This window comes from Telopea speciosissima, chromosome 4 (assembly GCF_018873765.1).
Source record: "Telopea speciosissima isolate NSW1024214 ecotype Mountain lineage chromosome 4, Tspe_v1, whole genome shotgun sequence".
NCBI lineage: Eukaryota > Viridiplantae > Streptophyta > Magnoliopsida > Proteales > Proteaceae > Telopea > Telopea speciosissima.
Genome location: NC_057919.1, coordinates 27,317,313 through 27,342,812, shown reverse-complemented (window position 1 = coordinate 27,342,812; position 25,500 = coordinate 27,317,313). Strand labels below are relative to the sequence as shown.

Below are 25,500 nucleotides of genomic sequence, written 5' to 3'. Positions count from 1 at the left end.
GCATTTCTAGGCTTATTGGGATGTGAACAAAGTGTCCAGTAAAGTCAAGAACCCTGCCCCCAAATTAATTTTCAGTCAATCGGTTGTTAGCATGTATCAGAACCATAGTTGTCAAGGCATTGCCTAGTCGACTAGGCACCCTTTGCTAGATGGTGCCTTGTGTCACTTAGGTGGCCTTTTTGGTGTTGCCTAGTCATCTAATTCCCCGTGAACTAATCACCTTGACAAATATTATCAGAATTATAAATAAAAAAAAAATCTCTTAAAAGTAACATTATGAATAATCTATCTTTCATATGATTTAGGGATCCTCTACGGCGCAGGCTGCCCCAACGGTCGTACTGTGCAGACACAAGGCCACGTGCAATGATCGCCTTAACCCTACCCGAGCGCCTTGCCCGGGTGGGGGTGAGGCGGTCATTACACGCGGCCCTGTGTTTGCGCAGCACAGTCATTGAGGCAGACCCAAAGGGGCCTGACCATCTCCTTAAGTGGTCGACCCACCCTGGTCCAACCGGCTACTCTATGGGTGGGCCCCAAACCCAAACCCGGTCTGCCCAGGTTCGGTTAACATCTCTCACTCGCCCACACAGCGCATACTAACTCAATCATAGCATTTCACATGCCAAATCAATAGCAGGTAGAAAAATGGTATACTTAATGAGGAGAGAGAAGTGTGGCCATGTATTATTGAGAGGGAGAGAGAGGAAGTACCCACTGAAATAAATATATTAAGCTCCTTACTGTATTTTACAAGGACTTATGGATATTGCACATGGGGTTGTTAGTCTTATCTATATGTCTTACTAAGGTTTTAGCATCCCAACAAGCAAAGCCTATTTGTTCTCTCTATTTATGCCCTCCTTTCTTCTTATGACAGTAACCCATGTTCTATGCATAGAGTAGGTTTAGATCCTCACTTAAGTGATGATATTCACTCATAGCACGATTGTATTCATTTATAACAAATTTTCCTAGGTTTTTAAACCAATATAGTTCAAGGATTAAACTCCCAACCTTGCTGTATTTTTTTGAAAAGACATAGGATTTAGGCACTTGAGTTTGTAATTCTTATTTCCGAAATTGTTTCTTTTAAAGGTTTATGACACTCAAGCCTATCCATCATGTTGATCCTCACTGTATTTGCTTGTTTTCCTTGTTATTGGTTGTAGGTTGGACTTAAGCAATGGCCCTAAGGGTACGTAAGACCACTGCTGGTGCTAGAAGGGTCCCACGCATTCCCAATGACCCAAAATTGTTTATCCGTAGAGGAGTGAAACCGTTACCAAGACTACGTCCGTTACAAGGAGATCACAGTGGGGCGGAGGCCACGGAGCATAGTAGCAAATGACCTCAAAGCGTACAAGATTCAGCAGAGGTTCGATGCTATGGGGTGGGGTAACATTCTTACTCCCCCCGAATCATGTTACCCGGATCTCGTTCGTTACTTCTATGCCAACTTGAACATGGAATTCCAGGGTGCACCCAACTTTAGGATTGTATCATATGTGAAGGGGGTAGAGATCTCCTTCAATGTCGAGCAACTAGCAGTCATACTGAACATGTCAGCTGCAGGGCGGAGGACATACTGTCCCCCAGGGAAGGAACCTTGCGACTTCATAACACTGGAAGCTTACCAAGAGTTATTCCTCACTCTAACCAACCAGAAACATGGAGTGAAAGAGTCAGAGACATTGTTTGGCACGTCCCAGAGGGTCATTGACAAGATTGTACAACACAACATTCTCCCCAAGGGAGGATACCTCCACCGAACCTTCCATCTACGTCAGCTACGTGACGTACCATGTGTACAAGGGTATGCCCCTCAACCTTCCCTACATCATCCTCTGCACCATGGCCTTCGCGGCGGAGTACCCATAAAGAAAGCTGAACTTGCCCTATGGGAGGCTTCTCACCACCATCTTCCAACGGTTCAACGTTGACCTTAGTGGGGAAACTAGGGACGTACCGGTTAAGGGGCCCTTTGATCGCAATGCAATTGCGAGGATGCATGTCAAGACCAACACCTAGAGTAACGGGGAACCAATTCCCCCAGAGGAGGGTTATGCACCAGAACCCTACAAGTCGGGGCATGGGGCCTCCTCATCTACTACTCCTTCCAGGGGAGCTAACATGGACTAGATTCTCCAGGCCATAGGTAAGTTGAGCACCAATATGACCCAGGGATTTGCTAGATTTGAAGGTCAATTTGATGCGATCGATGAGCTTTTGGAGCGGATCGAGAAGGAGGTACATGACTTGAATGCCTTCATATACGATGAAGGGTCCAAGGACTATGAGAGTGAGTGATGATGAAGGGGATGAAGGTGGTGATGACGCGATGGAGGGCTAAACTCCATAGCACCCTTTGTGTATCTTTTTGTTTAAGAACCTTTTGTTTTGTTTAGTTCATGTAAGAACTTCATAATTTCAGCAATTTTGAGAACTTGAAATATTTTGAAATCACCTCTAGGGGAGGCTAATGTAATTACAGCTGAGATTATTAATAGAATTTACTTTCTCGCCACTGTATAATGTTGCCTTCTTATTTATTGTTGTCAGCTTCCTCTCCTAGCTAGTCCTCTCCCTATCTTTGCACACACATCAACTTATTGTCTTTAAAGCTTTTAATTTTAGAACCTAATGGTGTAGAGTAAATCAATGTTCCGCCAGACCATGATTCAAGTCCAGAGCATCACTATCTGATACCACGCTGTCACGCTCCCATTCCAATAAGGGATAAAATATAATAAATAAGGTATGACTAGGATGACACGTGTCATCCCACACCGCCAGGATCTCGAATGCAATGTTTCGAATCACAATCAAAAGCTAATATCATCATCACAATAATACTAGAATGCGAAAACAAAGGAATATTATATTTCCCAAAGAAATAACAAAGTTGCAGAAGCGTATAAGTAATAGTTACATAATGTTCATCTGTCTAGTGATAAGTGATGCAGTAATCCAGTGTTTAATCAAATGACCATTACATAACTATCAAAACAAAGCTTATACAATGAATGTTATAGACTGAAAAAGAATCAGAAGTAGAGTCTCTGAATCAATATGCCCCATAGGCACAATTATCACATGGACACCCGTCGCCGTGTTCCTTTATCACTGGCTCTGGGTTATAATCAAATGAGTGAACCTTCAGGTTCGCCACAAATTCATCATCTGCAGCCATATCTAAAAAGGTGTACACAAAGGGGGTAAGCTCCACTGAACCACTGAGCCCAGCAAGGGGATGGAGAAACATACAATCAATAACATATAGTCCATAATGCATGAAATTATTAACCAGTTAACCACCTAGCAATCATGTCTAAGTCACTAGGTTCTTGCTACTGTAACAACTCGAATAACATCGCGGATCACTTATCTTATCACCGAAATGTAACCTCAATTGCTATAATGGGGCTCACGCCTGTAGAAGCCACTCGCCACCCGAAGGCAAACCTTGATAACCAATGGTCATCCCTGACCTGACCTCGAATCACTCCTCAGGCATATAGGGAGCCTCAATTACCCAACACCTAAACCCCTGTTGGTAAGGGTCGTAACAAAGGGATCAAAAACCCTAACCGCAGTAATACTATATGAAGTTATCACATCGAGAGGTATCTCGGGCACATTGACGTCCCATACCATCTAGTACCTGGGTACCAACACAGCACGGCACATGATAGGTAAGAAATAATATATCAGGGAGGATCCGATACCGGCATACCCGACACTATATCCCGAACCAAGCATTTCAAAAATATACCACATCCATACATTCCACATCAATAACAAGTTCGCAATCATAGTTGTAAATATGCAATAATGAGAGATGCATGATAGTTGGCATTCAAATCATATATAAATATATATAAATATTCCCAAAATCAAGTCAAAATCCCAACCCCACTCACCTATTAGTTCACGATTCGTTTATAAGGTTCACCGCCGAAAGTCGTTTAAATATGTATCTCCGAAGTTGGGTAGAAGCCTAAGGAGGTGTGAAGAAGCATTAAAAACAAGAAGGGGAGGTTCCCTAAGGTCCCCCACATACTGCCCCTAAGGTTATGCCTTGATAGCAGAGGTGGAACCTTGGGTGGATCCTTTTGGGAGAAGATCCAGGTGAAAATCCACCAAAAGCTGAAAATTAAGTAGGATCTGCCTATATCGGATTCTCGGGTGGATCCTCCTAAGAGAGGATCCAAGTGAGAATCCGACCTGGTTCAGGTCCGAATTTCAAAGGCCTTCACCTCCAAATTTCAATCTTGTTGAGTTTTGGAGTTCCAAGGACCAGAGGGGGGTTTGCTAAGGCCTGCTATGGTCACAATGACCCAACCCAATTAACGATTTGAGGGGTTCCATGGAGTGAATCCCCCACAAAGTCTAGCCCTAGGTTTTAGGAAAAGTGGTTCCATAAGCTCCTTGCAAGGCTCATAAACCGAGCTAGGGAAGATGCAAAGGTTCATTAATGGATCCAGCATCAAGATCTCTAACATCCTTTAGGTTTCCAAGAGAAACTCTAGGTTCAAACCACCCAAGGTCATTTTCCAAACCCAAAACCAAAGAGGGGGAAGAGGGAAGAGAAGATCTTACCTTAAAGATGGAGGTCTTCCAATGGAGGGCCTCCAAAACAGCAACCTCCACCTTCTCCTCCTCCTTTCTCTCCTCCTTCCTTCTCTCTTTCTTCCTCTCCAACTAATTAGTTAGGTTGCTAAGTAATGGCCAATAAATGGCCTTACTATTCTATTTATAGTAAGTAGAGCCCTAGGGCTTGTTTGGCTTAGCCCCTAAATTCCCAAAACCCATTATTCCTAAGTTAAGACCCAAAAACCCATTTTTAACATAGGTTGGGCCATGTAGGCCCACCCACATGATTCAACCTATAAGAGTAGGTTGTGATGGGGTCCACAGTGAATGGCGAGCTCCCACACTTGCATGGATCACAAGACAAGTGGGTCCCATAAACCAAACCCCATAAAGAGTAAATAAAACAAGGGTGGATCCTTGATCGGATTCTCATAAGGGAGAATCCATATGAGAATCCAGCCCTACTGTAAGGCCTTTTAAACCTCAAACAACCTCTGGGTTTGGGCCCATACTTCAAAGACTTCAAGGGAAAGTGAATAAGAGAGGCTTAGGGTTAGAAGCATACCCAAAATGTGATTTCCTCGATCGTCATGGCGTGTCTTCCTGAATCCCAAAGAGTTTCCTAACTTCAACACTTACATCGCTAAGACATGAAGTATCGATGTGACAAGACACTAGGTGCTCCTTTCGGAACTCCTCACTCCTAGGACTAGTACTAGGAGGGTAGTCCATGAAGTCATCGTCGACGAACTCTCCCCAATCTCGGTTGAGGAATCGGTCCTCGATAGTCAAACCCGTGAATTGGTTAACGATCTTGTAGGTCGGTTTGATGACCAAAGCAAACAGCTCACCAGCATAGAATTTAGCTCCCTCTACGTAGTAGAAGAATAATAATATAGTATTAGGATCTTGGGTGCGGGTCTAACACCCGACCCCATTGCAACCCTACTCAAGACGATGCAAATAGTGGGTCCTACTCTCACCTCACAATTCCACATTAGAGAAGGTTTAAGAATACAAGCTATCTGTTTAAATGTAACCTAACCAGTGCCAGAAGTGTTGTAACATAATTATAATACCTTCACTATTTATTTTTATTTTTTTTGTCTATCTTGTGACTGTGTTTTAGGTTAAAATAGACAATTTAATTTTAGGAGAATGTTTCCTGTGGGGGAGTGTATCGCCAATGCCAGACACAGAGGGAGGCAAAAACCATCCTACCCCCATGAAAGGTGAAAATGACCATCCATTTGATGCTTTTGTGTGCACTTTCATTGCCCCTTATGCACTTGCTCCGCAGGAAACACTTCACCTTAATTTTATCTACGCATATTCTAATTTTTTTGTTGAGCTATTTAAGCATACTTGTTGCAGGCCAAATTTCAGATTGTGGGGTCCATATGGGGTACTTTTTAGAGTCTATAACTCTGCGTCATTAGGTAAGGTTTATTTAAGTAGTATGAGTGATTGAAAGGGTTTTGTACAGGATCAATGAATTAGAAGTTATTTTCAATGGATACATTTTGGGACAAATTTATATTAAGGTGGCCAAATAAGTTTTTTTTTTTTTTTTTTTCATTTTCGGAATGAAAAAGTTACCTAAGATATACGTAACTACCTACCCACACATGTAACAAGAGTTTTTTTTTTTATGAAAAAGAAAAAATGTATTAAGCAGAAGGCAAATTTACAGGAATGTTATGAACAAAAGATAACTTGTTCAAGCGAGCATTGGTAGCCCAGAGGTTAGTTAGAGCCAAAAAAAGAGGGTCCTTGGTAGAAACAAAACTAGACCCACTAAAATTATCGAATGTGTCCAAAAAAATATGCATCAGTGGCCAAGACCATGCAACTTGAGTTGGAGATGGAAGAAGGCGGAGCAGCAACTGGTTCAAGCACCAAACTTCTTTCCGCTTCAGCCCCAGCTTAGAAGCATGATCAAGACCTGCTACAATGCTAAAAACTCCTGACTTGATTGCATGGTCGGAAATAAGATAACATACAAAATAGGTCAAAATGAATTTTCCATCTAACAAAATGCAATAAACCCAACCAGAAGATGTAAGGTCTATGGAATTGGTTCCTACGCATACCAAAATAGGGCAATTTAAGATAGGTAAAGGATTAAGAGTAGTCAAACAGAACATTTCCTCATCAGAATTATATACATCAAAGGAAGAAATGGAGAGGGGAATTTTAAATCCTTCATCCAACGCTCAATGTTCACCATAGCTTTGAAGGATTAGGCTTATCTGAGCCTTTAACGATATAGTTCCGAGTATTCCAAATAAAATTACATATAATTATAAACATAGAAAAAAAAAATCAGGGTGATGAATCCATGCATCTTGGAAATGAAACAACTTTTTATATGAGGATCTAGGCCCAACAATGTTAAGAGTAATCGGATTATGGTAAGAGCTTACAGGAGATAACTTATTGAAGGAGACTGTAGGGAAACTAGAGAGCCACTAAGAGAAGGCTAAGGCTTGGTCCAAGAATTCTTTTACTAGGTTAGGAGGTTTCTGACGGTTTGACCAAGTGAAACAGGATCCCCTCAACTTAACGTCCTCAAGAGAATAAGAGGAGACAATGTCTTTCAGGATATGAGCCGAGGGTGTAGGTTGAAAAGGGGCGCTACCTTAGCTTTTCAGAATGATGTAAATCCTCATTAAAATCTCCAATTATATAGAATAAGTTGGAAATAGTAGCAAGAAAGCCCTGAAGTTCAATTCAGCAAGCTCCTTGGAGGGAAAAATGTGGGGGTGCATATAAGCAAATAATCCAAAATACTCCAATGTAAAGATCATTAATTTTCAGCCCAACAAATTAGTTGTGAGAGCAGACCTCCAAAATTGGTGTAATAGGTTTAGCCAAAACACAAATATCTCATCTTCCTCCTTTAGGTCTAGCACTATTGACTGAAGTAATGGGAGTATAGGCATTAACAGGAGCATGAAATTTTAATGATGCATGATCATGACATTTGGTTTCACAAAGGAAAATAATATCAAGGTGATGTTTCTTCACATGGAAAGCAAGAAATTTCTTAGTAAGAGAGTTATTAATGCCTCTAGTATTCCAAGAGAAAAATTACAAGTAACCGGAGTTATTTTTTTTCATCATGTAACCAGAGTTACTTGACCTTTATTTATAGGTGACTGGCAAGTGAATCTTCTGTGTTTCATAAAAAACGAAAAAGTGAAGGGAAAATTACATATACCTCCCCTGTACTTTGCCCTAATTACACGTTCTTCCCCTTGATTTTCCTACCTTACATACGATTCCCCTATAGTTTTTAAATAATTACTAATTCCTCCCCTGCCGTTAGCATCCGTCTGTTAAGTGCTGACATGGCATAGATAGATTTTTCATAATCCCTAAACTAACCTTAGATCCTTGTGAGATGACCTTTTTACCCTCCTTCTTCATCTTCCTCCTCCTACTTCTCTGCATTGCCATGGTCAACAGTCAAGCCCCGACGACAACGCTAACTACCACACCACCAACTACTCCGGTCACGCCAGTTTCATCACCACCCGTTGCTGCAACCACACCGAGCACGCCTAAAACCCTAGCCCCAGTAGCAACACCAAGAACGACACCACCGACGATAGTTTCAGCTCTGCCAGTGCAAGCTCCCAAGGCAGCTCCACCAACACCGACGGTTCCAGCTTCAGTTGGAGGGATTCATTGTTGAATTAAAAAAAGGGAAAAACATAATTACAATTCGGTGATAGAAAACCACACATTTTGCCAATTTGAAAAATTTTCAATTCCAAGTTCCAACCTCGCCGTTGGATGAGTCACGTTAGATTACAGCCCAGTCATCACCATGTGATTATAATTGGTTGGGTTTTCTTTGAGAAGAACAAGAAACAACAGAAGCAGCTCGAGAAACCCAAAATTCATACAAAAATGGATTTGAAGACGAATATGGTCTATTCGTTGCTGCTACTGCTGTAAGATATTGGGTTTTGTTTGATCAGAAAAACAAAAATCAGATTGGGTTTAAAGTAAATCTTGGGAAATCCAATTTTGAGCTTCACCCGAGAGCCATACTAAGAACTTTTAAGAGATTCAGGGGTCCAAAACAGAGGTTAGCACGGCTTTGGAGACATCGTCTTGTGTGGAATTGTTTCATCTCAAGATTAAGAAGCTTCATCCCATTAGCATCTTCCAATGATGTAATGGAAGAGATGAAAGTTGCAGAAACAACAGAGTTCAACAGATTTTATTATCACATATTCAAGTTAGAAAGATGAAAGCTTTTATGGTTTCGGAGATCACTTTTCTCATAGAGTTTAATGGCAATAGAGTACCCATTTTTGTTCAAGAGCAGGGCATTGGAAGGGGAGAACAACCCATCTCCCACTTCATTCAGAGGTTTTGCTCATCAGGAAACCAATCCAAACCGTAACCCTCCTCCCAATCCAGCTCTTGTGTCAGTGGTGAAGAAGAAGATAAATCTTCCAGGAACTCCAAGTGAGCTCTAGCTAGCTATGCCCTTTGGCTTCTTTTTCTCTTTTTTTGGGGGTGGGGAGTTCAGTTATGCAGCTTTCTACTGATGGGTCACTTTTAATTATTGGGGTCATTTAATGCGTCAAAAACATATCCAAACGTCGAGGTGATAGCTCTATCTCCTAAAACGCTCATGGCCACAAACCGATTTTTTGGTGAAATCTACAATAAAGGGTTTTAGAGAGATCAGAACCTCCAGCTTCATCGGCGAGGGCATAACCTGCCATGGAAGCTCCGGCAAAGGAGGAGCAAGGAGGTTCAGAAGAGGGTATAACAGAGCAGAAACGATAGGAGCTATCCTCTTTCTTTTTCTTTTTTCTGTATAGGTTTTGGGGTTAGGGGTTTTGGTGTTTAGGGTTTTCTATGGTTTTCGATCTTCCACCTACTTGGTATATACCACTCAGGTGAACATCAATCTTCCACTCGATCTATTATCAAATCCAAGTTTGATTCTTCTATTTCACCCCTTAAAGCTTTTTCTGAATTGTAATTTACTAACATGTAATTGAAACATAATGTGCAGATAGAAGAGTCAACATTTAGTGCGTAAATTTAAAGTTTTAGGGAATAAGAGTCCGAGGAGGAGGAGGAGGCGGCGGCAGTGGTGGCGGTCAAAGAGGAGGCAGTGGCAGTAGTGATGGCGGTGGTGGTGGTGGTGGTGGCGGTGGAGGAGGAAAGAAATGGGTGTTTTAAGGTTGAAGATGATGAAAAGGGTATCATTGTAATTCTGCTTGTGGTGTTTTAGAACAAGGGTAATATTGTCTTTTCAAACCACTAACTAACAGTACCCTAACACCGTCAGCCATAAGGGGTCAAAATGTAAGGTAAAAAAATCAAAGGGAAGAACGTGTAATTAGGGCAAAGTACAGGGGAGGTATATGTAATTTTCCCAAAAGTGAATCTTCTGTGACTCTTCTGCAAAACTTTTCGTCTTCCCTACTTTTCCCTCTTAGAGAGGAAAGAAACCAACCAAAGAACGGACTTCTTTCTTTCTTTCAATTTTTAAGCTCCGTATGTCGGAGCTTTTGAAGATCGAAAAAGGTGAGGTGTTGTGAAACCACATGGTACCTAGTTAATTCGACCCGGTGATACTCTACCATGTGGTTCCACAGCACCTAACCTTTCTCGATCTTCAAAAGCTCCAAGTTGGCTCTCTTCTCCCAACTCTGCTCCCAGAAAAATCCATTCTTGTGACTGACAATGGGAGTAAGAAATTCACAATTGGTGAGATCACTCATCCTGACGTGATCGTTAATGGGTTGTTCATAGTCCATGGGATTGATTCGATTTAGAATTACACCGCTTACAGTGATCGGCCGCTTCACCAATAACCCATGTCGTCTGATATTCTGGAAGGGTTTTCTCCGCCGGCTGTAGAAAGTGTGGGTCGTCGTCACTCTGATGCACCAATCTCTCGAGAGAATTCCTTTATTCTTTCAGTGGTTGTTTGCGCAATTTGCACTTTCAAGATCCAACAGTAGCGGCCCTCTTTGTTGCTCGTTGTTTTTTAGATTGAGTGTTAAGCGCAAGTGAAGGATATGTTCATTCTTGGCATATTGTTCATTGGCTCAATGGGATTCTTGGCACTTCGGTTGGTATATGTTTTGGGATTTCTTGGCACTTTGGTTGGTAAATGTTTTGGGATATCTTGGCACTTCGGTTGGTAAATGTTTTTCTCTGTTTTTGCTATTAGACCTCTTTTTATCGACTTTTTTCTTTCTTTCTTTCTTTTTTTGGAATTGAGGAAAGAAAGTATTCTTCATTGGTTCTTTGGAGTCTTCATGCTATACGGCTCTCTGTAAATTTTCTTTCGTTCTTTCCTTTTTTGGAATTGAGGAAAGAAAGTGTTCTTCGTTGGTTCTTTGGAGTCTTCACGCTATACGACTCTCTGTAATTTTTTTTTCTTTTTTTTTCCTTTTCTGGAATTGAGGAAAGAAAGTGTTCTTCGTTGGTTCTTTTGGGTCTTCATGCTATGTTGTTATCTGTAAATGTAACGTGAGTATACATCTCACAAGATCAAGTTGAATAGATTTTTGTGTTTTTTTTTTTGTCGAAAAATAGAATAATCATGAAGACTAGATATTGGTTTCTGCTTTTGGGTTTCAGTTTCTTTCTTTTTATGCTGGTGGGATGAAAGTATGAATAATGTTGGATTAGAGTAATTAAGCTTAGCAGAGGCTGGAGAACCATCACCCAAAGGGGAAAAAAAAAATTATGTTCCCTTCCCCTGTTAGCCTATAACCAACAACCTCACAAGAGCAATTGGTAGAGAAACTGTTCATGCAAGTTTCCAATGATATGGGTTCTATGTAATCAATATCAAATCCATAGAAATCTGTATGTTGAAGCTCCACGAATCTGACCACCTGATTTGGATTGTAATTGTGCCAGTCAAACTTAGAGTGCAGCCTTGGTTCCAATCATCTGGGTCACTCATTTTGTAACTTGGAGGGAATGAACACTTGGGTTTGGGTGCATAGACACAAATCTCATTCCTGCTACACAGCCCATTTACTTTGCACTGGTGTGGGAGAGCTTCCTGTGAGATTTTCCACAACCCATTTTCTTCGTTCAAGCTATAGAGTCTCATATTACCATCTTAATCCAATGTGAGTCTCTTCTTAATCCCAAAACCCATATCTGAAGCAGAAAACCGCATCATGTTACTGGATAAGAACCTACCTATATCTTCCAGAATGGCAATTCTGCAACTTTTGTAATTTGTTCTCCCATTCCAAAATATATCTTTGTCAGGATTTGGCCAAATTATGCTGAAAATCTTGGGTCCATCATAAATAAGCTTCAAAACATTGTTGTTGTCAAAAAAGAAGCTAAAAAAATCTAGAATGCATATTGGTGAATGATTGCCATAGGATCTGACCTTGTGGATCTCTCAGGACAAAATTTCTAGAGTTTAGGAGCTCAGCTTTTTTACTTTTCCGTTAGACTCTGTTGTTTACTGTCATAACCAATGGGATTTACTTAGTTCTCATTTAAATTTCTCCCAAGATCTCCTAGACTTATGTAGGATTTTTCAGATTTTTCTAGTTCTTAGGAGTCATCTTTGCTTAGGGGAACTAGATCTTGGAGTTAGATTGATATGAAGGAAGTATCAGAAGACGCCGAAAATTGGTTGACGAATCAAAAGTATCTTAGCGTAGCTGTCACGATGTTGTCACCTTGTCATTGGAGGAAGGAATAAAATCAAGGCGACACCAACCAGGAACCAAGGCGATGCCTTGACCACTATGTATCTTGATCAACAATATTAATGGTTCAACCGCCATCAAAATATTTACTGGTAATGTAGATTACTGTTTTTGGATTCAATAGATTTTTTCAAAGCAAAGCATTGTCCAGAAGCTGAAGCAATCTGGTAATGTCGTTGGGGGAACCAATCTCTCATTTTAGTTGTCATCCTAGCCTACAAGGATGAGTTCATGAAATCATGTGAGAAGAGAGAATCATGCCTACATTTTTTTATTGTTTCTACTTTTATTGATTTTTTATTTTGCTCTCAAAGTCTTCCACATTAAGGTTTCTTTTTTTTTTTTTTGGTAGAATTCCACATTAAGGTTTCAGAAAGATTGTGTTGGGAGACTTGTACAATGATGCATTAAAAAACTTTGACGTCCAGTTTTCTCCCAAAAGGAGGGGTATAATGTGAAGAAGAGATGTTGCATTGCATGTTGGGCATAGTTGTCATGGTGCTGAGGTGCAAAAGGTGATAGCTATGAGCCAAATTTGAGTAGGGACCCCAAAATTTAGGGGGTAAATTACATTAGGGAAGTGGTTCTCTGTCCGAGAGTGTGGCCTACGCCAGCACTCCCATGTGTCTATCTCTCTCCTCCTCAAAATAAGGGGGCAGAGATGTCTTTTTACATGGGGAGGAGAGAGATAGACTCATGGGAGTGCTGGCGTAGGCCGCACTCCTGGACAGAGAACTTTTTCCCATTACATTAATACTAATAATAATAAGGGTAAATTACATGTCACCCCGAGTTTTCAAACGAAACTCAGATCACCCCCTGGTTTTTGAAAAAACTCAAATCACCCTTGGTTTAGACCCCAATATGACAAATTAGTCCCTAACAGTAGTTTATGCCGTTAAGTGATGATGTCACCCAATTAAATAAATTTAAATCCCTGAACTACCCTTTAGCAGTGTATTGTAAATTTAATTCTAATGTTTTAGTACAAGGGTGAAATAGTCCTTTCACACCAATAACTAACAGCAGACTAACATCGTTACCATAGAGGGGGTGATTTGAGTTTTTTCAAAAACCAGCGGGTGATCTGAGTTTTGTTTGAAAACCAGGGATGACGTGTAATTTAAAGTTCTCGAGCTGAATCAATTGGTACACTGTGTCAATTTGTTATTTAGGCAATGAATTCTTAATCTACTATGATGCGCTCAGATACATTGATACAAGGTAATCGATGCAAATTATTACAATTGAACTTATTCGTTTCCCTAATAGTGGAATAATATTGGAAGGTTGATTAGATGTGGTTTTTCCTCCCTCTTTCCCCCTCAATCTGGTGTAAAACCAGAACGGATCCACAAGGCTTGCCATTTACATATGTCGTAGTTTTGATTGAGTGACATTACTATGGAACATAATTGTCAAGGCGATGCCTAGGTGTCCAGGTGACTTCGTCTAGATTGGTGTTTTGATCGCCTAGGCAGCCTAAATTTTACCCCCTCGACCACCTTGGTATGCCTAGGCGCCATGACAACTATGCTATCGAAACCAACTTTTGGAAGTTAAATTGATGCCTCCATTAGTTGGCTTGTGCATTGGGAACTGAAAGGTTGATATCGTATTATGAACAAATGGAAGAGGGAACCTCCATGAAGCCGGCATATTAATAGACCTATAGTTACTAGGCCAACTAAAAGTAGGGTTTTGAGCAGAGAACAAATTTCTGAGATGTTAGAGGGAAACCATAGTAGATTGAACTGATTCAATGAAGAAGAATTGACCTGAACATGAACAATAGCTGATTTCTCTAGTAGGCGGGAAAGCGAGGAGGAGTTTATTTTCATACATTTGATTTATCTCCACCTCGAAGAAAACATCTAAGAAAACCAAAAACTTAACTAAGCCCTCACTTATTCTATTTCAGGGATTCAACAAGGAGTCTAAGATGCCCGGAGCACACTTATTAAAGTCATGACCAATGCCCTTGTGCCCTCTCTCTCAACTCAATGTTCGCATTCTCCATTCTGAAAACCATTAAAAATAAAATAAAAAATGAGGTTAATCACTCCAATAGAGCAGAAGAGAGGTCTAGGGAAGATTTGACTAGATGGAGGAATGGTCTGCTATGAAATATTAGGAAAAAAGGTGTTGGTTGAATCCTGGACCGAACCGGTCTGGACCAAATCAGACCAGACCATGAATGATTTCAAAGACGGCACATTAGACCTCGGTTAAGTTTGAGGATTGGTTTGCCTCTTTTTGTTCATCTTTTCATGATCTACACTTCGGTATTTTGTTTCAGTATTTTTGACACCTCTAGGGAGTTGGTTTGACTATTTTTATTCATTCTTGTACATATAAATATAATCCCAATTTTTTCATTTTATTTTAAATCGCAATATGTTGTGGGTGTTCCGATTTTGGATGTGTTGATCAAGTGGGATTTAAGTGCATTAAAGTGACTTCAATGTCAAAAAATTTATTTTCATATATCTTTTTATATAGGCACCATTTGGTTGGAGGGGGAATTAAAGGGAAGAGAACCAAAATTTTTCTAATTAAAAATAAACTTTTGTAATCATTACCTCATGTACTTGTATAAATTACTAAAATTTCTTACCATATTTAGTAATGATACATTGTATATGTAATTTTTATTTTACATTTTAAATCAAATAAAATTGGATGTAAAGTGAAATTTAATAACCAAATATGGAATGATCTAGAGTAAGTGATAATGTCACATGGGGTAATGATTACAAAAGTTTCTTTTTTAACTATGAAAATTTCTCTTCTCTTCTTTTTAATTCCCCTAGCAATCAAACTGAGCCATAGGAAAGAGGGAGATAGACTATTGGGAATGCTGGAGTAGGCTACACTCTCAGACATAATTCTTTTTCCCATATAATATATCGGGTTTTTAGTAGAATAATATATCAGGTTAAGATGTGAATTTTTTCTGGTTCCTAATTGGTAAGTCTGGAATCGAACCAATAACTTTTTGATAGACTCAAAATTAAATCAATAAGCTATTGGGTGGATAAGTTACGGTTCCCGGTTCTGGTCCAAAATTGACATCTTTATTCTGGATCAGATGTCCTCCCGTGAGCAAACCAGCGATTGGTTTTACCTTGTTTTTTTATTCCCTAGTCTGAAGGTATATAAATTGTGATGAGACATTATTCTTGCTCTTACGATCGCCAAGTATGAGTTAGCCTCTCAAACAGAGCACCGCTTCAGAGAAACCATTGATATCGCCCTTGATATCGCCCAGTCCTTGATACAAGAAATACGGAAACAACAATCGAATAAGAAGAATAAGAAAAGTGAAGCATCTTACATCTCCTGAGTCAACAAAGTTAGCCTCTCTCTCTCTCTCTTTCTTACACACACACACACACAGGCACATATCTGAGCTCAGAGCGCAACAAGGCAGAAAGATATGTCCTTTCTTTGAATTGACACAGAAAAATTCCTTTCCGACTCCATCTGGAAAGCCCATCATGACCTACTCTGCTATTTCACCCCCTTCATCCCAAATTACTGGCTTTTATTTTTTATTTTTGTCTGTGTGGTTTTTATTCCTCTCATATATTGTTGTAAAGATGTTGATTGGATTAATTTTGTTTTGAAATTTTAAAATGCCAAAATCTATTCCTGTATGCGATTCTTTTGAAGCTTTTTTTTATGTGTGTGGGTTTACTGTTTCCTTATTTTCTATGTGAGACTATAAAATCTGGGAGTTTGTTAATTTCTGAGCCTTTCTCGTTGAATTGTTTGTACTTTGTATTTCGCAGGTAAATCTGAATTCATTTTTCTTTCTGTGCTATTTTTTATTGTCGTTCGCTGGTAGATGACTAAATCCAATCAGTTGTTTGTTATGTTTTCCTTTGGTCTATCACTTTGTAATAACCACAACCACCCCCCCCCCCCACACACACACACACGAAAAAAAAAGGAAGAAAGAAAATATGAACACTGCCTTATTTCCTCCAATTTAATTAATACACAACTTGCATTGAATCCTTTATTTTTCTGTTATAATTTTAGTCCTCAAAAAAACGAAACCTATATGGATGTAGTAAATTCACTACATTATTTTTTCCTGGGAAAAAATTGTAAATTCATTTTAAATAGTGCCTTATGATGGTAGGAGGGATGTGATCTATGCCTAACTTCCTGGTGCAGAGTTATTTGATGTGATATGGACATTTTTTTTCTTAGTTTTAATTTATTATTCCATTTTGATTGCGCAGCTAAATAAAAATGATTGTATCGTTTGTTATTCTCTGTTTTATTGATTCACATACTTATCAGTCTAATTGATTTTGTGAAACCCATATTTGGATCATCAGTCATGATGGCTGAAGAAGCAGGTATGTTTCGGGTGCATCAAACGGTTGGAAGTGTTCTTTGTTGCAAGTGTGGTATCCCAATGGCACCAAATGCTGCAAATATGTGTGTGAAGTGTTTGCGTTCTGAAGTTGACATTACAGAGGGTCTACAGAAGCATGTGATTATTATGCACTGCCCTGAGTGTGATACTTACTTGCAGCCTCCAAGAACTTGGATAAAGGCCCAACTGGAGTCGAAGGAACTCTTAACATTTTGTGTGAAGAGGTTGAAGAACTTGAACAAGGTCAGGTTGGTACACGCAGAATTTGTTTGGACTGAGCCTCACTCGAAAAGGATTAAAGTGAGGCTGAGGGTTCAGAAGGAGGTCCTTAATGGGGCAATACTTGAACAAGCGTATATCGTGGAGTATGTTCAGCAGGACCACATGTGTGATTCCTGTTCCAGGGCTCAGGCCAACCCTGACCAGTGGGTGGCTGCTGTCCAACTCAGGCAGCATGTTTCTCACAGGAGGACTTTCTTCTATTTGGAGCAGGTTATTCTTCGGCATGATGCTGCTGCTTCTTGCATAAAAATTACACAGATGGATCAAGGTATCGACTTCTTTTTTGCTAACCGGAGCCATGCTGTAAAATTCGTAGAATTCTTGGGGAAAGTTGCCCCTATCAGGAGTCGAAATGATAAACAACTTGTTTCCCATGATCCTAAGAGCAACAATTACAACTATAAATACACGTTCTCTGTTGAAATCTCCCCAATTTGTAGGGAGGATCTGATCTGCCTTCCACCAAAAGTAGCTACTAGTTTGGGGAATTTGGGACCCCTTGTCTTGTGCGCAAAGGTGAGCAACAGCTTGACTTTACTGGATCCTTTTACTCTAAGGCATTGTTACATGGATGCGGACCAGTATTGGAGGACCTCCTTTGCATCTCTACTTTCAAGTAGGCAGCTTGTGGAATATATAGTATTGGATGTGGAGCTTGTTTCATCTGAAGTCAACGTTGGAGGCTCAGGATATGCTTTAGCTGATGCACAAGTGGCACGTGTATCTGATTTTGGGAAAAATGACAAGATTTTCAATATAAGAACCCACCTTGGCCATATATTGAACGCTGGGGATTATGCTCTTGGCTATGACCTCTATGGGGCTAACACTAATGATATTCAACTGGACAAATATAAAGGTTATATTCTCCCAGAGGCAATTCTAATAAAGAAGAGCTATGAAGAGAAGCGTCAAAAGCGACGTAGGAAGCCTCGTCATTGGAAGCTTAACTCCCTCAATATGGAGGTAGACACCTCTACTAGAGGTAGAATTGATGAGGAGAAGATGAATAAAGAGTATGAAGAGTTCTTGAAAGATTTGGAGGAGAACCCAGAGTTGAGGTTTAATATATCACTGTACCGTAATAAGGAGTACCAACCATCAGAGATGGCATCGATGACTGATGGGGAGGATGTACCCTCTGTGCCAGTGGAGGAATTGCTTGCTGATCTTGATCTAGATGATGATGAAGAAGATGTCAACGATGGCATGAGGGAGTGATTTGATGATGTCCTTTTCAGCTGGGTACCATCTAGATTATTTATTGATAAGTATAAACTTTTTCTGAGCTTTATTTTTCATATCTGACCAATGTATCAAAAGAATAACCTGTATGAACTTGCAAAGTGGTATTTCTACTGTGTGATCGATCTTATAGAAGATATTCGATGAAGTCAAATCAATTCAGCCAGATATTCCCAGTCATTTGATACTGCCTTTTCTTCCCCCCCCCCCCCCCCCTCCCCCTCCCCCTCCCCTTTTTGTATACCTCTAAGGTTGAATGTGGATGTTTCAGGTCAATATCATCTATGTGTGCATAATGTTGGTCTTCTATACTCAGTATGAACTGTGAAGACCTTCCCCCCCCCCCCCCCTTCCCTTTTTGTTTTCTGTGAAAGTGATGCTTCAAATGTTCTAATATGGTCCATCTCGGTTGAGATATTGTTATATATACTCCTTGATTATAATATATAAGATCAGTATGCAATATCAAACTCCATGGTTTTTATTCAAGAAAGTATGGTTGACATATCAACTGATAGCAATTTCCTTTAGACTTATCAATGGATTTTAGGTTTCTAATTTGTGATATCACATTCTTTTTTAGTCTTTTGATGATTACATATTTTGGGTTGATTTTGTATAACAATGCATTTTCAAGTAACTTCTTCTCTCTTCTGTTTTTACCAATAGGTCCTTTTTTTTTTTTGGTAATTTACATGTATCTCCCCTGAGGTAATATGTAATTACAGAAACACCCGTGAGTTTTGGATATTTACACGTCACCCCTACTTTCCAAAATAATTAATAAGTAAACCTACTCCATTAACCTGGGGACTAAAAACGTTAGAATTTAACATATATTAACCAGATTGCCCTTCCTGCTAAAATAATCTTCTTCCTCCATAATTTCTAGGGTTTTGCATGAATAAACCAAAAAGAGAAGCTGCTACTGAGATCTGCTACGCCTTCGATCTGGGTCCACCGCTTAGACTTCCACCATTTCTAGTGTTATCATCGTGTGCGTGCTGAGTATGAGACGTCGCTAGATTTGCCAAATCTCCATTTTTGCAAACCCTAAAAGCCATAGAGGGAGAGAAGAGGATTCACGACTGCTAATTCTTTAATATTTTCTTCTTTGTTCATATGTGTTTCGATTTGATCCAGAGAGATTGTAAATTCTTAGAGATCTGAAGTTTTGGTTTTGATTTTGATTTTCGGAAGAAGAGCCACGCTTTCATTCCGATGGCTGCAAAACCTTTCCTTCCCCCATGTCTATTTTTCTTTAGTTGGAGGAATTGCCTAAATCTGATTAGTGAAACGATTGATGATTCTTCTGTCCTCGAAGAAGATCTCAAAGGAGGAATGCTGTGATTTTTTCCTCCGAGTTGGAGAAGAACTTGAAACTTTATTGGAGCTTTTTCTAGTTGGTGCTGCTGCTTAATCTTAATGAATTAAGTGCTCACTTTCTTTCCATTTCCACATTATTATCTTGAAGGTGAGGAGAGTGCAAAAGAATGTTGAAACTCGTGGTCAGATTCGAATGCAACAGCAACACAAGCATTCAAGGCTTTGGGGTTTCTCCTACATACCTTATCGAATTGCTTCCAGGCTTTGGGGTTTCTCACTACATCTACTAAGGCTCACTCAATCCATATTCTGGAGGTTTTCTGCTTCCAGATTTGCTGCTCCAAGGTTCTCATCGATACTCTGTTTTTTAGTTTTTGTATTTTCTCAAACTCAATGTTGACTGGGACTCCTCTTCTACCCTGCTGATCTCTCTGTTTTTTCGGGATCTTATTTGTCTGCACAAGGGACTGCTTCACCATTAATTTCAGGACAACCAAACCTGCAGAACTGGTTCTCCTTATCTGATCGATTTTACCAGGTTTCAGGGCTTTACAGTCTTCTCAATTTTGAGATTTCTCCCAAATCATACCACTGATTTGCATCAATTTTTGGGGATCACTTCCCGCCTGCCTGGTATTTGTTTCAGTTGTCTTCTTAGGTCAATCATATGGGAAAGTCTCATCACCTCCTTTTTAGACCAGGAAGAAGATGATGACAATGAAGAAGACGACAATAATATCATTCTACCCTATCAAGGGTATATTGGTCATAAAATGTCTACAACACTCTTACCATTCGCAGCTAACAGAGTGGGTTTACTTATTAATTATTCTGGAAAGCAGGGGTGGCATGTGTAAATATCCAAAACTCACGTGTGGATCTGTAATTACATGATACCTCAGGGGAGGTACGTGTATATCTTTTTTTTTTTTAGTTATGATTTGATTGGTAGGAGCATTAAGATAATGCTCTATCAAAGAGATTGTTTTCCTAGCCCAGAAGCTAAAACAATAAACAGTCCATGAATCTACTGGAGTAGACACTCTGTTGTATATACCATGCCTATCAACTTATACTTTTGTTGATTCCTCATTTGTAGTTTTTATAAACCTTGGATACTTCTGTTGATTCCTCATGTGTAGTTTTTGTAGACCTTGGATACTTTTGTTGATTCTTCATGTGTAGTTTTTGTAGACCTTGGATCCCACACAATGAGATACCACTTATATTTTTGTATCACGTAGGGTTGTTGCTGCAGCCTGCTTGTACTATCTTAGAACTTGGTCTTCTGTGTGAGGACTTGATGGCAGATGTTGAAAGAGTCACTGTAAATGCTATGATAAACCACTGAGGACAAGTACTTCTGACAGAAGAACTACTACTACAATAGCAAGAGTGTTTTCTTGCAAAAAAGAACAACTCATGAATTACCCAAAGAAATCTTTTAATGCAACATCTTCCTCTTTTGATTTCGCTGCCCACTTCTGCCCTCTGCCATCCTTTCTTCTATATATGCTACAATGCTCTGAGACAATATTCCCTACTCACCAATTCCAATTTTGTACTTAATACTCAAACCTACTAAAACTTTCACGAAGTCTAAACAGTTGTTTAGTGAAGAAACTTGATCTCCAAAAATGAATTCCCACTCTAAAATATATAGTGCACTTGTAATTGAGCATTGTGCTGGTTATCAAATGACAGAAAGAAGATTAAAGTAGTTGTTCTCCTGGCATAGACTGCATATTATATTTTTAAATACAAACTTGAGAATATAGACGTTACATCCAATGTCTGTCCAACCTTGTTTCTGGTACAAGCCAAATATCAGTTATTTTGCTAAACTTCATCTCAGGTTCTACCAGGGGAAAGATTTGATTTCAACTGAGGCCATTTTGATTGGCCAGTGAAATTTGGTATTTTGGATGAAGACTGCTTTTCAATGCTTTATCATGGTAGTTACACTTTAGTTTCTGTGAATCAGTATAGGCTCGCTGTCTGCATAAGATGATTGAAAACCTTCGAGGGTTTATTTGGTTCTCTGCTGCTAGGGTGAAAATTGGATATCGATATAAGATCCACGCACTCCAGAATGCCATCTCGGAGTCAGCCTTGGAGTCTGTCCATCCAATTGATTGATAGCTGGAAGGTTTAAAATGATGTTTGGGTCCAATCCCGCGTGCCCTCGTCCTTGTGCAAGCTGGTGCAAGTAGCATGCCGATAACTGCAGGTCAGCCCGCAGTGGTAGGCATTCTGCATGCAAGCCAATGCTAGCTCCGACGCCCTCATTGGAATCGTTATCGTCTACGGTTCCTTGACCGGTGCGATTCCCTAGTGCCTCTCACAAGAGGGGGGTGGGACCCTCCTGGGGCACCTAACTGAACACTCTGCCCGGATGGGGTCTACTCTCCTCTTGTGAGAGGCACTAGGGAACCGCACCGATCAGGAAACCGCATACGTTAAAAATTTTCCTCATTGCCACTGCATTGTGGTTCTTTAAGACTTGTAGAGATTAATCCTTAAAGAAAAATAAATAAAACTCTATGGAACGGGGTCAAGGTGGGGCGGCAGGTCTTTTGGGGAAGAAGAAGATGAAGAAAGGGTTCGTTGTTGAGGAAGGGCTTCCACTCCCGCTCTCACTCTTCCCTCCCCTACAACCATGGAAGAAGAACTTGTCGAAATCATCAAATTAACTCATTTTCACAGGTTTTCGAGACAAGTTGAAGGGTGATTTTAAAAAATCCAGGGTTTCGATCGGAATTCGATGGTTTCGACCGAGATGTTGGTAATTTTGCAAGTTTCGACACTTATGCCCATCGAAACTTGGGGAAACCTAGCTCGAAGCCAGTATAGATACTCAAGTATGCCAGTAACCAGGCCAGAAACCAAGATAGACACTTATTTATGCTTAATATCATTTTCATTTACTTAGGATATTATTTATAAATAAGCAAATACTCTCTATTTGAACAAAAATTGGATTTTCAGCGGTAAGTGTAATTTTTAACTTTCTAATGCTGGGGTTTTTCTCAAATCTAAAAATTTCATAAATCTTAATATGGTAAAACATTGCTAAAAACTATAAATGCGGTAAAATATTCATTTGTTTTGATGCCCAAAAAAATCTTTTCATTCAAAGCGATTTTGACAGCATTCGCGCACACCAAATTAAGTATGACTGGTACATAACTCCTTTAATATAATCAAGATTGCTTAATGCTACGCCCCCATTCCTGAACAACAGGGAATGTAACCAGAGCGTATCAACACGCTCCCAAACCGCCAAGATCACAGATGTAGTATACAGGATTAACTCATACACACAACCACAGAAGATCAAAATAGATTAAAATAGTAATATCATAGTTTACAGAATCTACGTGATAACTTATATAATGTTTGTTTCAGTTACCCTCCCAATACAGATCATTCCAATCAGGACCTATATATTACCTACTGTATAAATAATACATCTATCATGAAAAGAATCAAAAGAATACACATGTAAATAAAAAAGGAATAATCAAGTGTATCAAAAGATGGTCACCGGCCATAAATCACTGTCCCGCCGAGGAACACACATCACAGCAGCACTCCGGTCCATGTTCCACAATCTCCGGAGTCCACCAATCAACGTAACCAGCATCAGGAGTCTTGTACTTTGCGCCCCCTGCTCGAATGTACCTGCATCATCTAAAAATATGTTTCCTCGAGGAGTGAGCTCCAACTAAACCCAATGAGTGGCTAAGCCACATAAGCATGCACAATAATAATGAATGAGGTTGACTGCAAACCGTACATGATGAACGGATACCAAGGTGTCCCATACCACCAAGGTAAACCGTACATCACATACAGTTTACAATCATGCTACATGAATGAATGATGATGTACAGTTTTATTGTTATCCACTTAACAGCACAACTAAGTCAGGTATAGTACTATAGCAACACCTTAGGTAGCATCCCCGACATCGGCACCATAAATGGATGGTATACCGGCGATGACAAACCCGAGTTGAGCTGGAAGCCTGCCGTACCGGTCTCCACCAAGAGATATATGCAAATCCCCAAGTCAAATCCTGTCCTGGCGTTCGGCCCAAAATACGGTCTGTGCCCGAGCTTTTCGGGTGGGTATACCCGAATAACGGTCGGAACCCACAGATTTGACCGACACCTAACCCCCTGTCGGTAAGGGTCATAGTACTGGGTAAATATTTATCCTCGCCAGCATTCATCAATTATATGAGTGAGGTACGCATGTGCATAGGCCAGAGGCCGAGTCCATAGATACCGAAATACGATGGGTCGGCTATCCTCTCGCCCCTCTAACCTATACGTACACATACAAGTATGAGATGTGAATACCAAAGGCGGTTGGCCGGTCACCATCCCGTTTTCACCTAATGCAATGGACAACTCTAATGCAACTATAAGTACAGCAATCCCAAGCCCAGCACCCACCGACACTTGGATCCCGCTTCTGAAGCCTTAGATCTACATGCCATGAGTAATTCCATATTATGAAAACCCCAGGTCCAGCACCAACTGACACCCGAGTCCCATAACCAAATCCGATACCATTTGCATCATAGTGCAATAGAATAAATAATATCGCTAGACAAGAACGTAAAGTCATGTCAACATCTAAACATGTATATCATCCTACATCTTAAAGATAACTATATAATATAGCACACATGTAAGAATGGCATTCGCAAAACACGACACACAAACATTCCATAAATTAATATGTTTGCTTAACTCACTCACATTGATTCTCAGTCAGTCGTCAATACCTAGTTCTTCAAACCGGTGATTGACGCCAAGCACATTGTCTCACGTACTAATACGTCCCCGAGCCGAGTGAGTCAACCTAAAAAGGGTGTACAATGTGGGGAGATGTTATTGTCTTAGGGCCAGAAGAGTTGGGCCCCATAAGTTATCAAACAAGGCTGAAAATAGGGGACCGGCATATACAGCAAGGCTAGGACCGGCAGATATCATCTGCTTGTCCATGTGCCTGTCCCCTGACAGTAACCACGACATTTGCAACATTTCAAGACCAGCACATACAGTATGTGCCTGTCCATGTGCCAGTCTTGCTGTTCATGCCATTTCAAGAATGGTTTGTAGCCCCAAAGTCTTGGGCTAAAATAGGGTATCCTTAAGGTTATTTAGGGCTTCTTGGCTATGAATTCCACTCCATTAAGGTGCCAATACACATCCCCCACATGGATTTATAAATCCAAAACTTAGATGGGTTTCCCTTTATTAAGAAAACTCATCAATTTCTATCTCACACCTAGGGTTTTCCATAAATGGTTGGTGAAACCCATATATGGGGGTAAAGCCCCACTTAGGGCTCTTAAATGGAGAAGGGTGAATGGGTTTAAGGTAGGGTTAGGTGCTTCATAGTTAAGCATCAAGGATTTGCCATTAATGGCCCTTCCATTAGGGTAGGTGAAGCATTCATGGCTCATAATTCCAAACCCTAGGTCTATAAATTAGGAAATGAGAGAGAGAGAATGCTCACCAAGGTAGGAGAGCAAGCTTGAGTTCCACCTATCTCCTTCCTTCTTCTTCTTCTTTCTTCTCCTTCTTCTTCTTCTTCTTCTTTCTTCTTCTTTCTTCTTCTTTCTTTCCTTCTCTCCTTTCCTCTCCACGATTTAGGGTTTCTATTATGAGGTGAATAGTGGTTTGACCCTTATTTACCTCACTTTAGTCTTAGGTCATGTTTGGTTTTCTTAGGTCTTTAGGTCCATTTTAAGTTATTGGGCCCATTATACTACTAGGCCCATAATATGATTAGAAGGATTATAAAGTCCTAAGCCCATTCTAGTATCTATACTTATGAGTTATTAGGATATTAACTTACTCCCAATCATCTGTAAGTGGGAATGGGTACACCGGGCGCGGGCCATACGGA

At 40.1% G+C, this 25,500-nt stretch overlaps 1 protein-coding gene across 2 annotated transcripts; it reads left to right on the top strand.

Moving 5' to 3' along the window:
• The first annotated feature begins 16,668 nt into the window (after positions 1 to 16,668).
• Positions 16,669 to 18,576, top strand: LOC122660181 (60S ribosomal export protein NMD3-like). Of its 2 annotated transcripts, none has more exons than XM_043855380.1 (2): positions 16,669 to 18,260; positions 18,512 to 18,576. In XM_043855380.1, exon 1 carries the CDS (start codon positions 16,681 to 16,683, stop codon positions 18,220 to 18,222), a length of 1,542 nt encoding a protein of 513 aa, XP_043711315.1. In that variant the 5' UTR covers positions 16,669 to 16,680; the 3' UTR covers positions 18,223 to 18,260; positions 18,512 to 18,576. The 2 variants fall into 2 exon arrangements, with proteins under 2 accessions (XP_043711315.1, XP_043711316.1); XM_043855381.1 differs by having other exon boundaries at positions 16,669 to 18,265; positions 18,517 to 18,576.
• Positions 18,577 to 25,500: the final 6,924 nt, after the last annotated feature.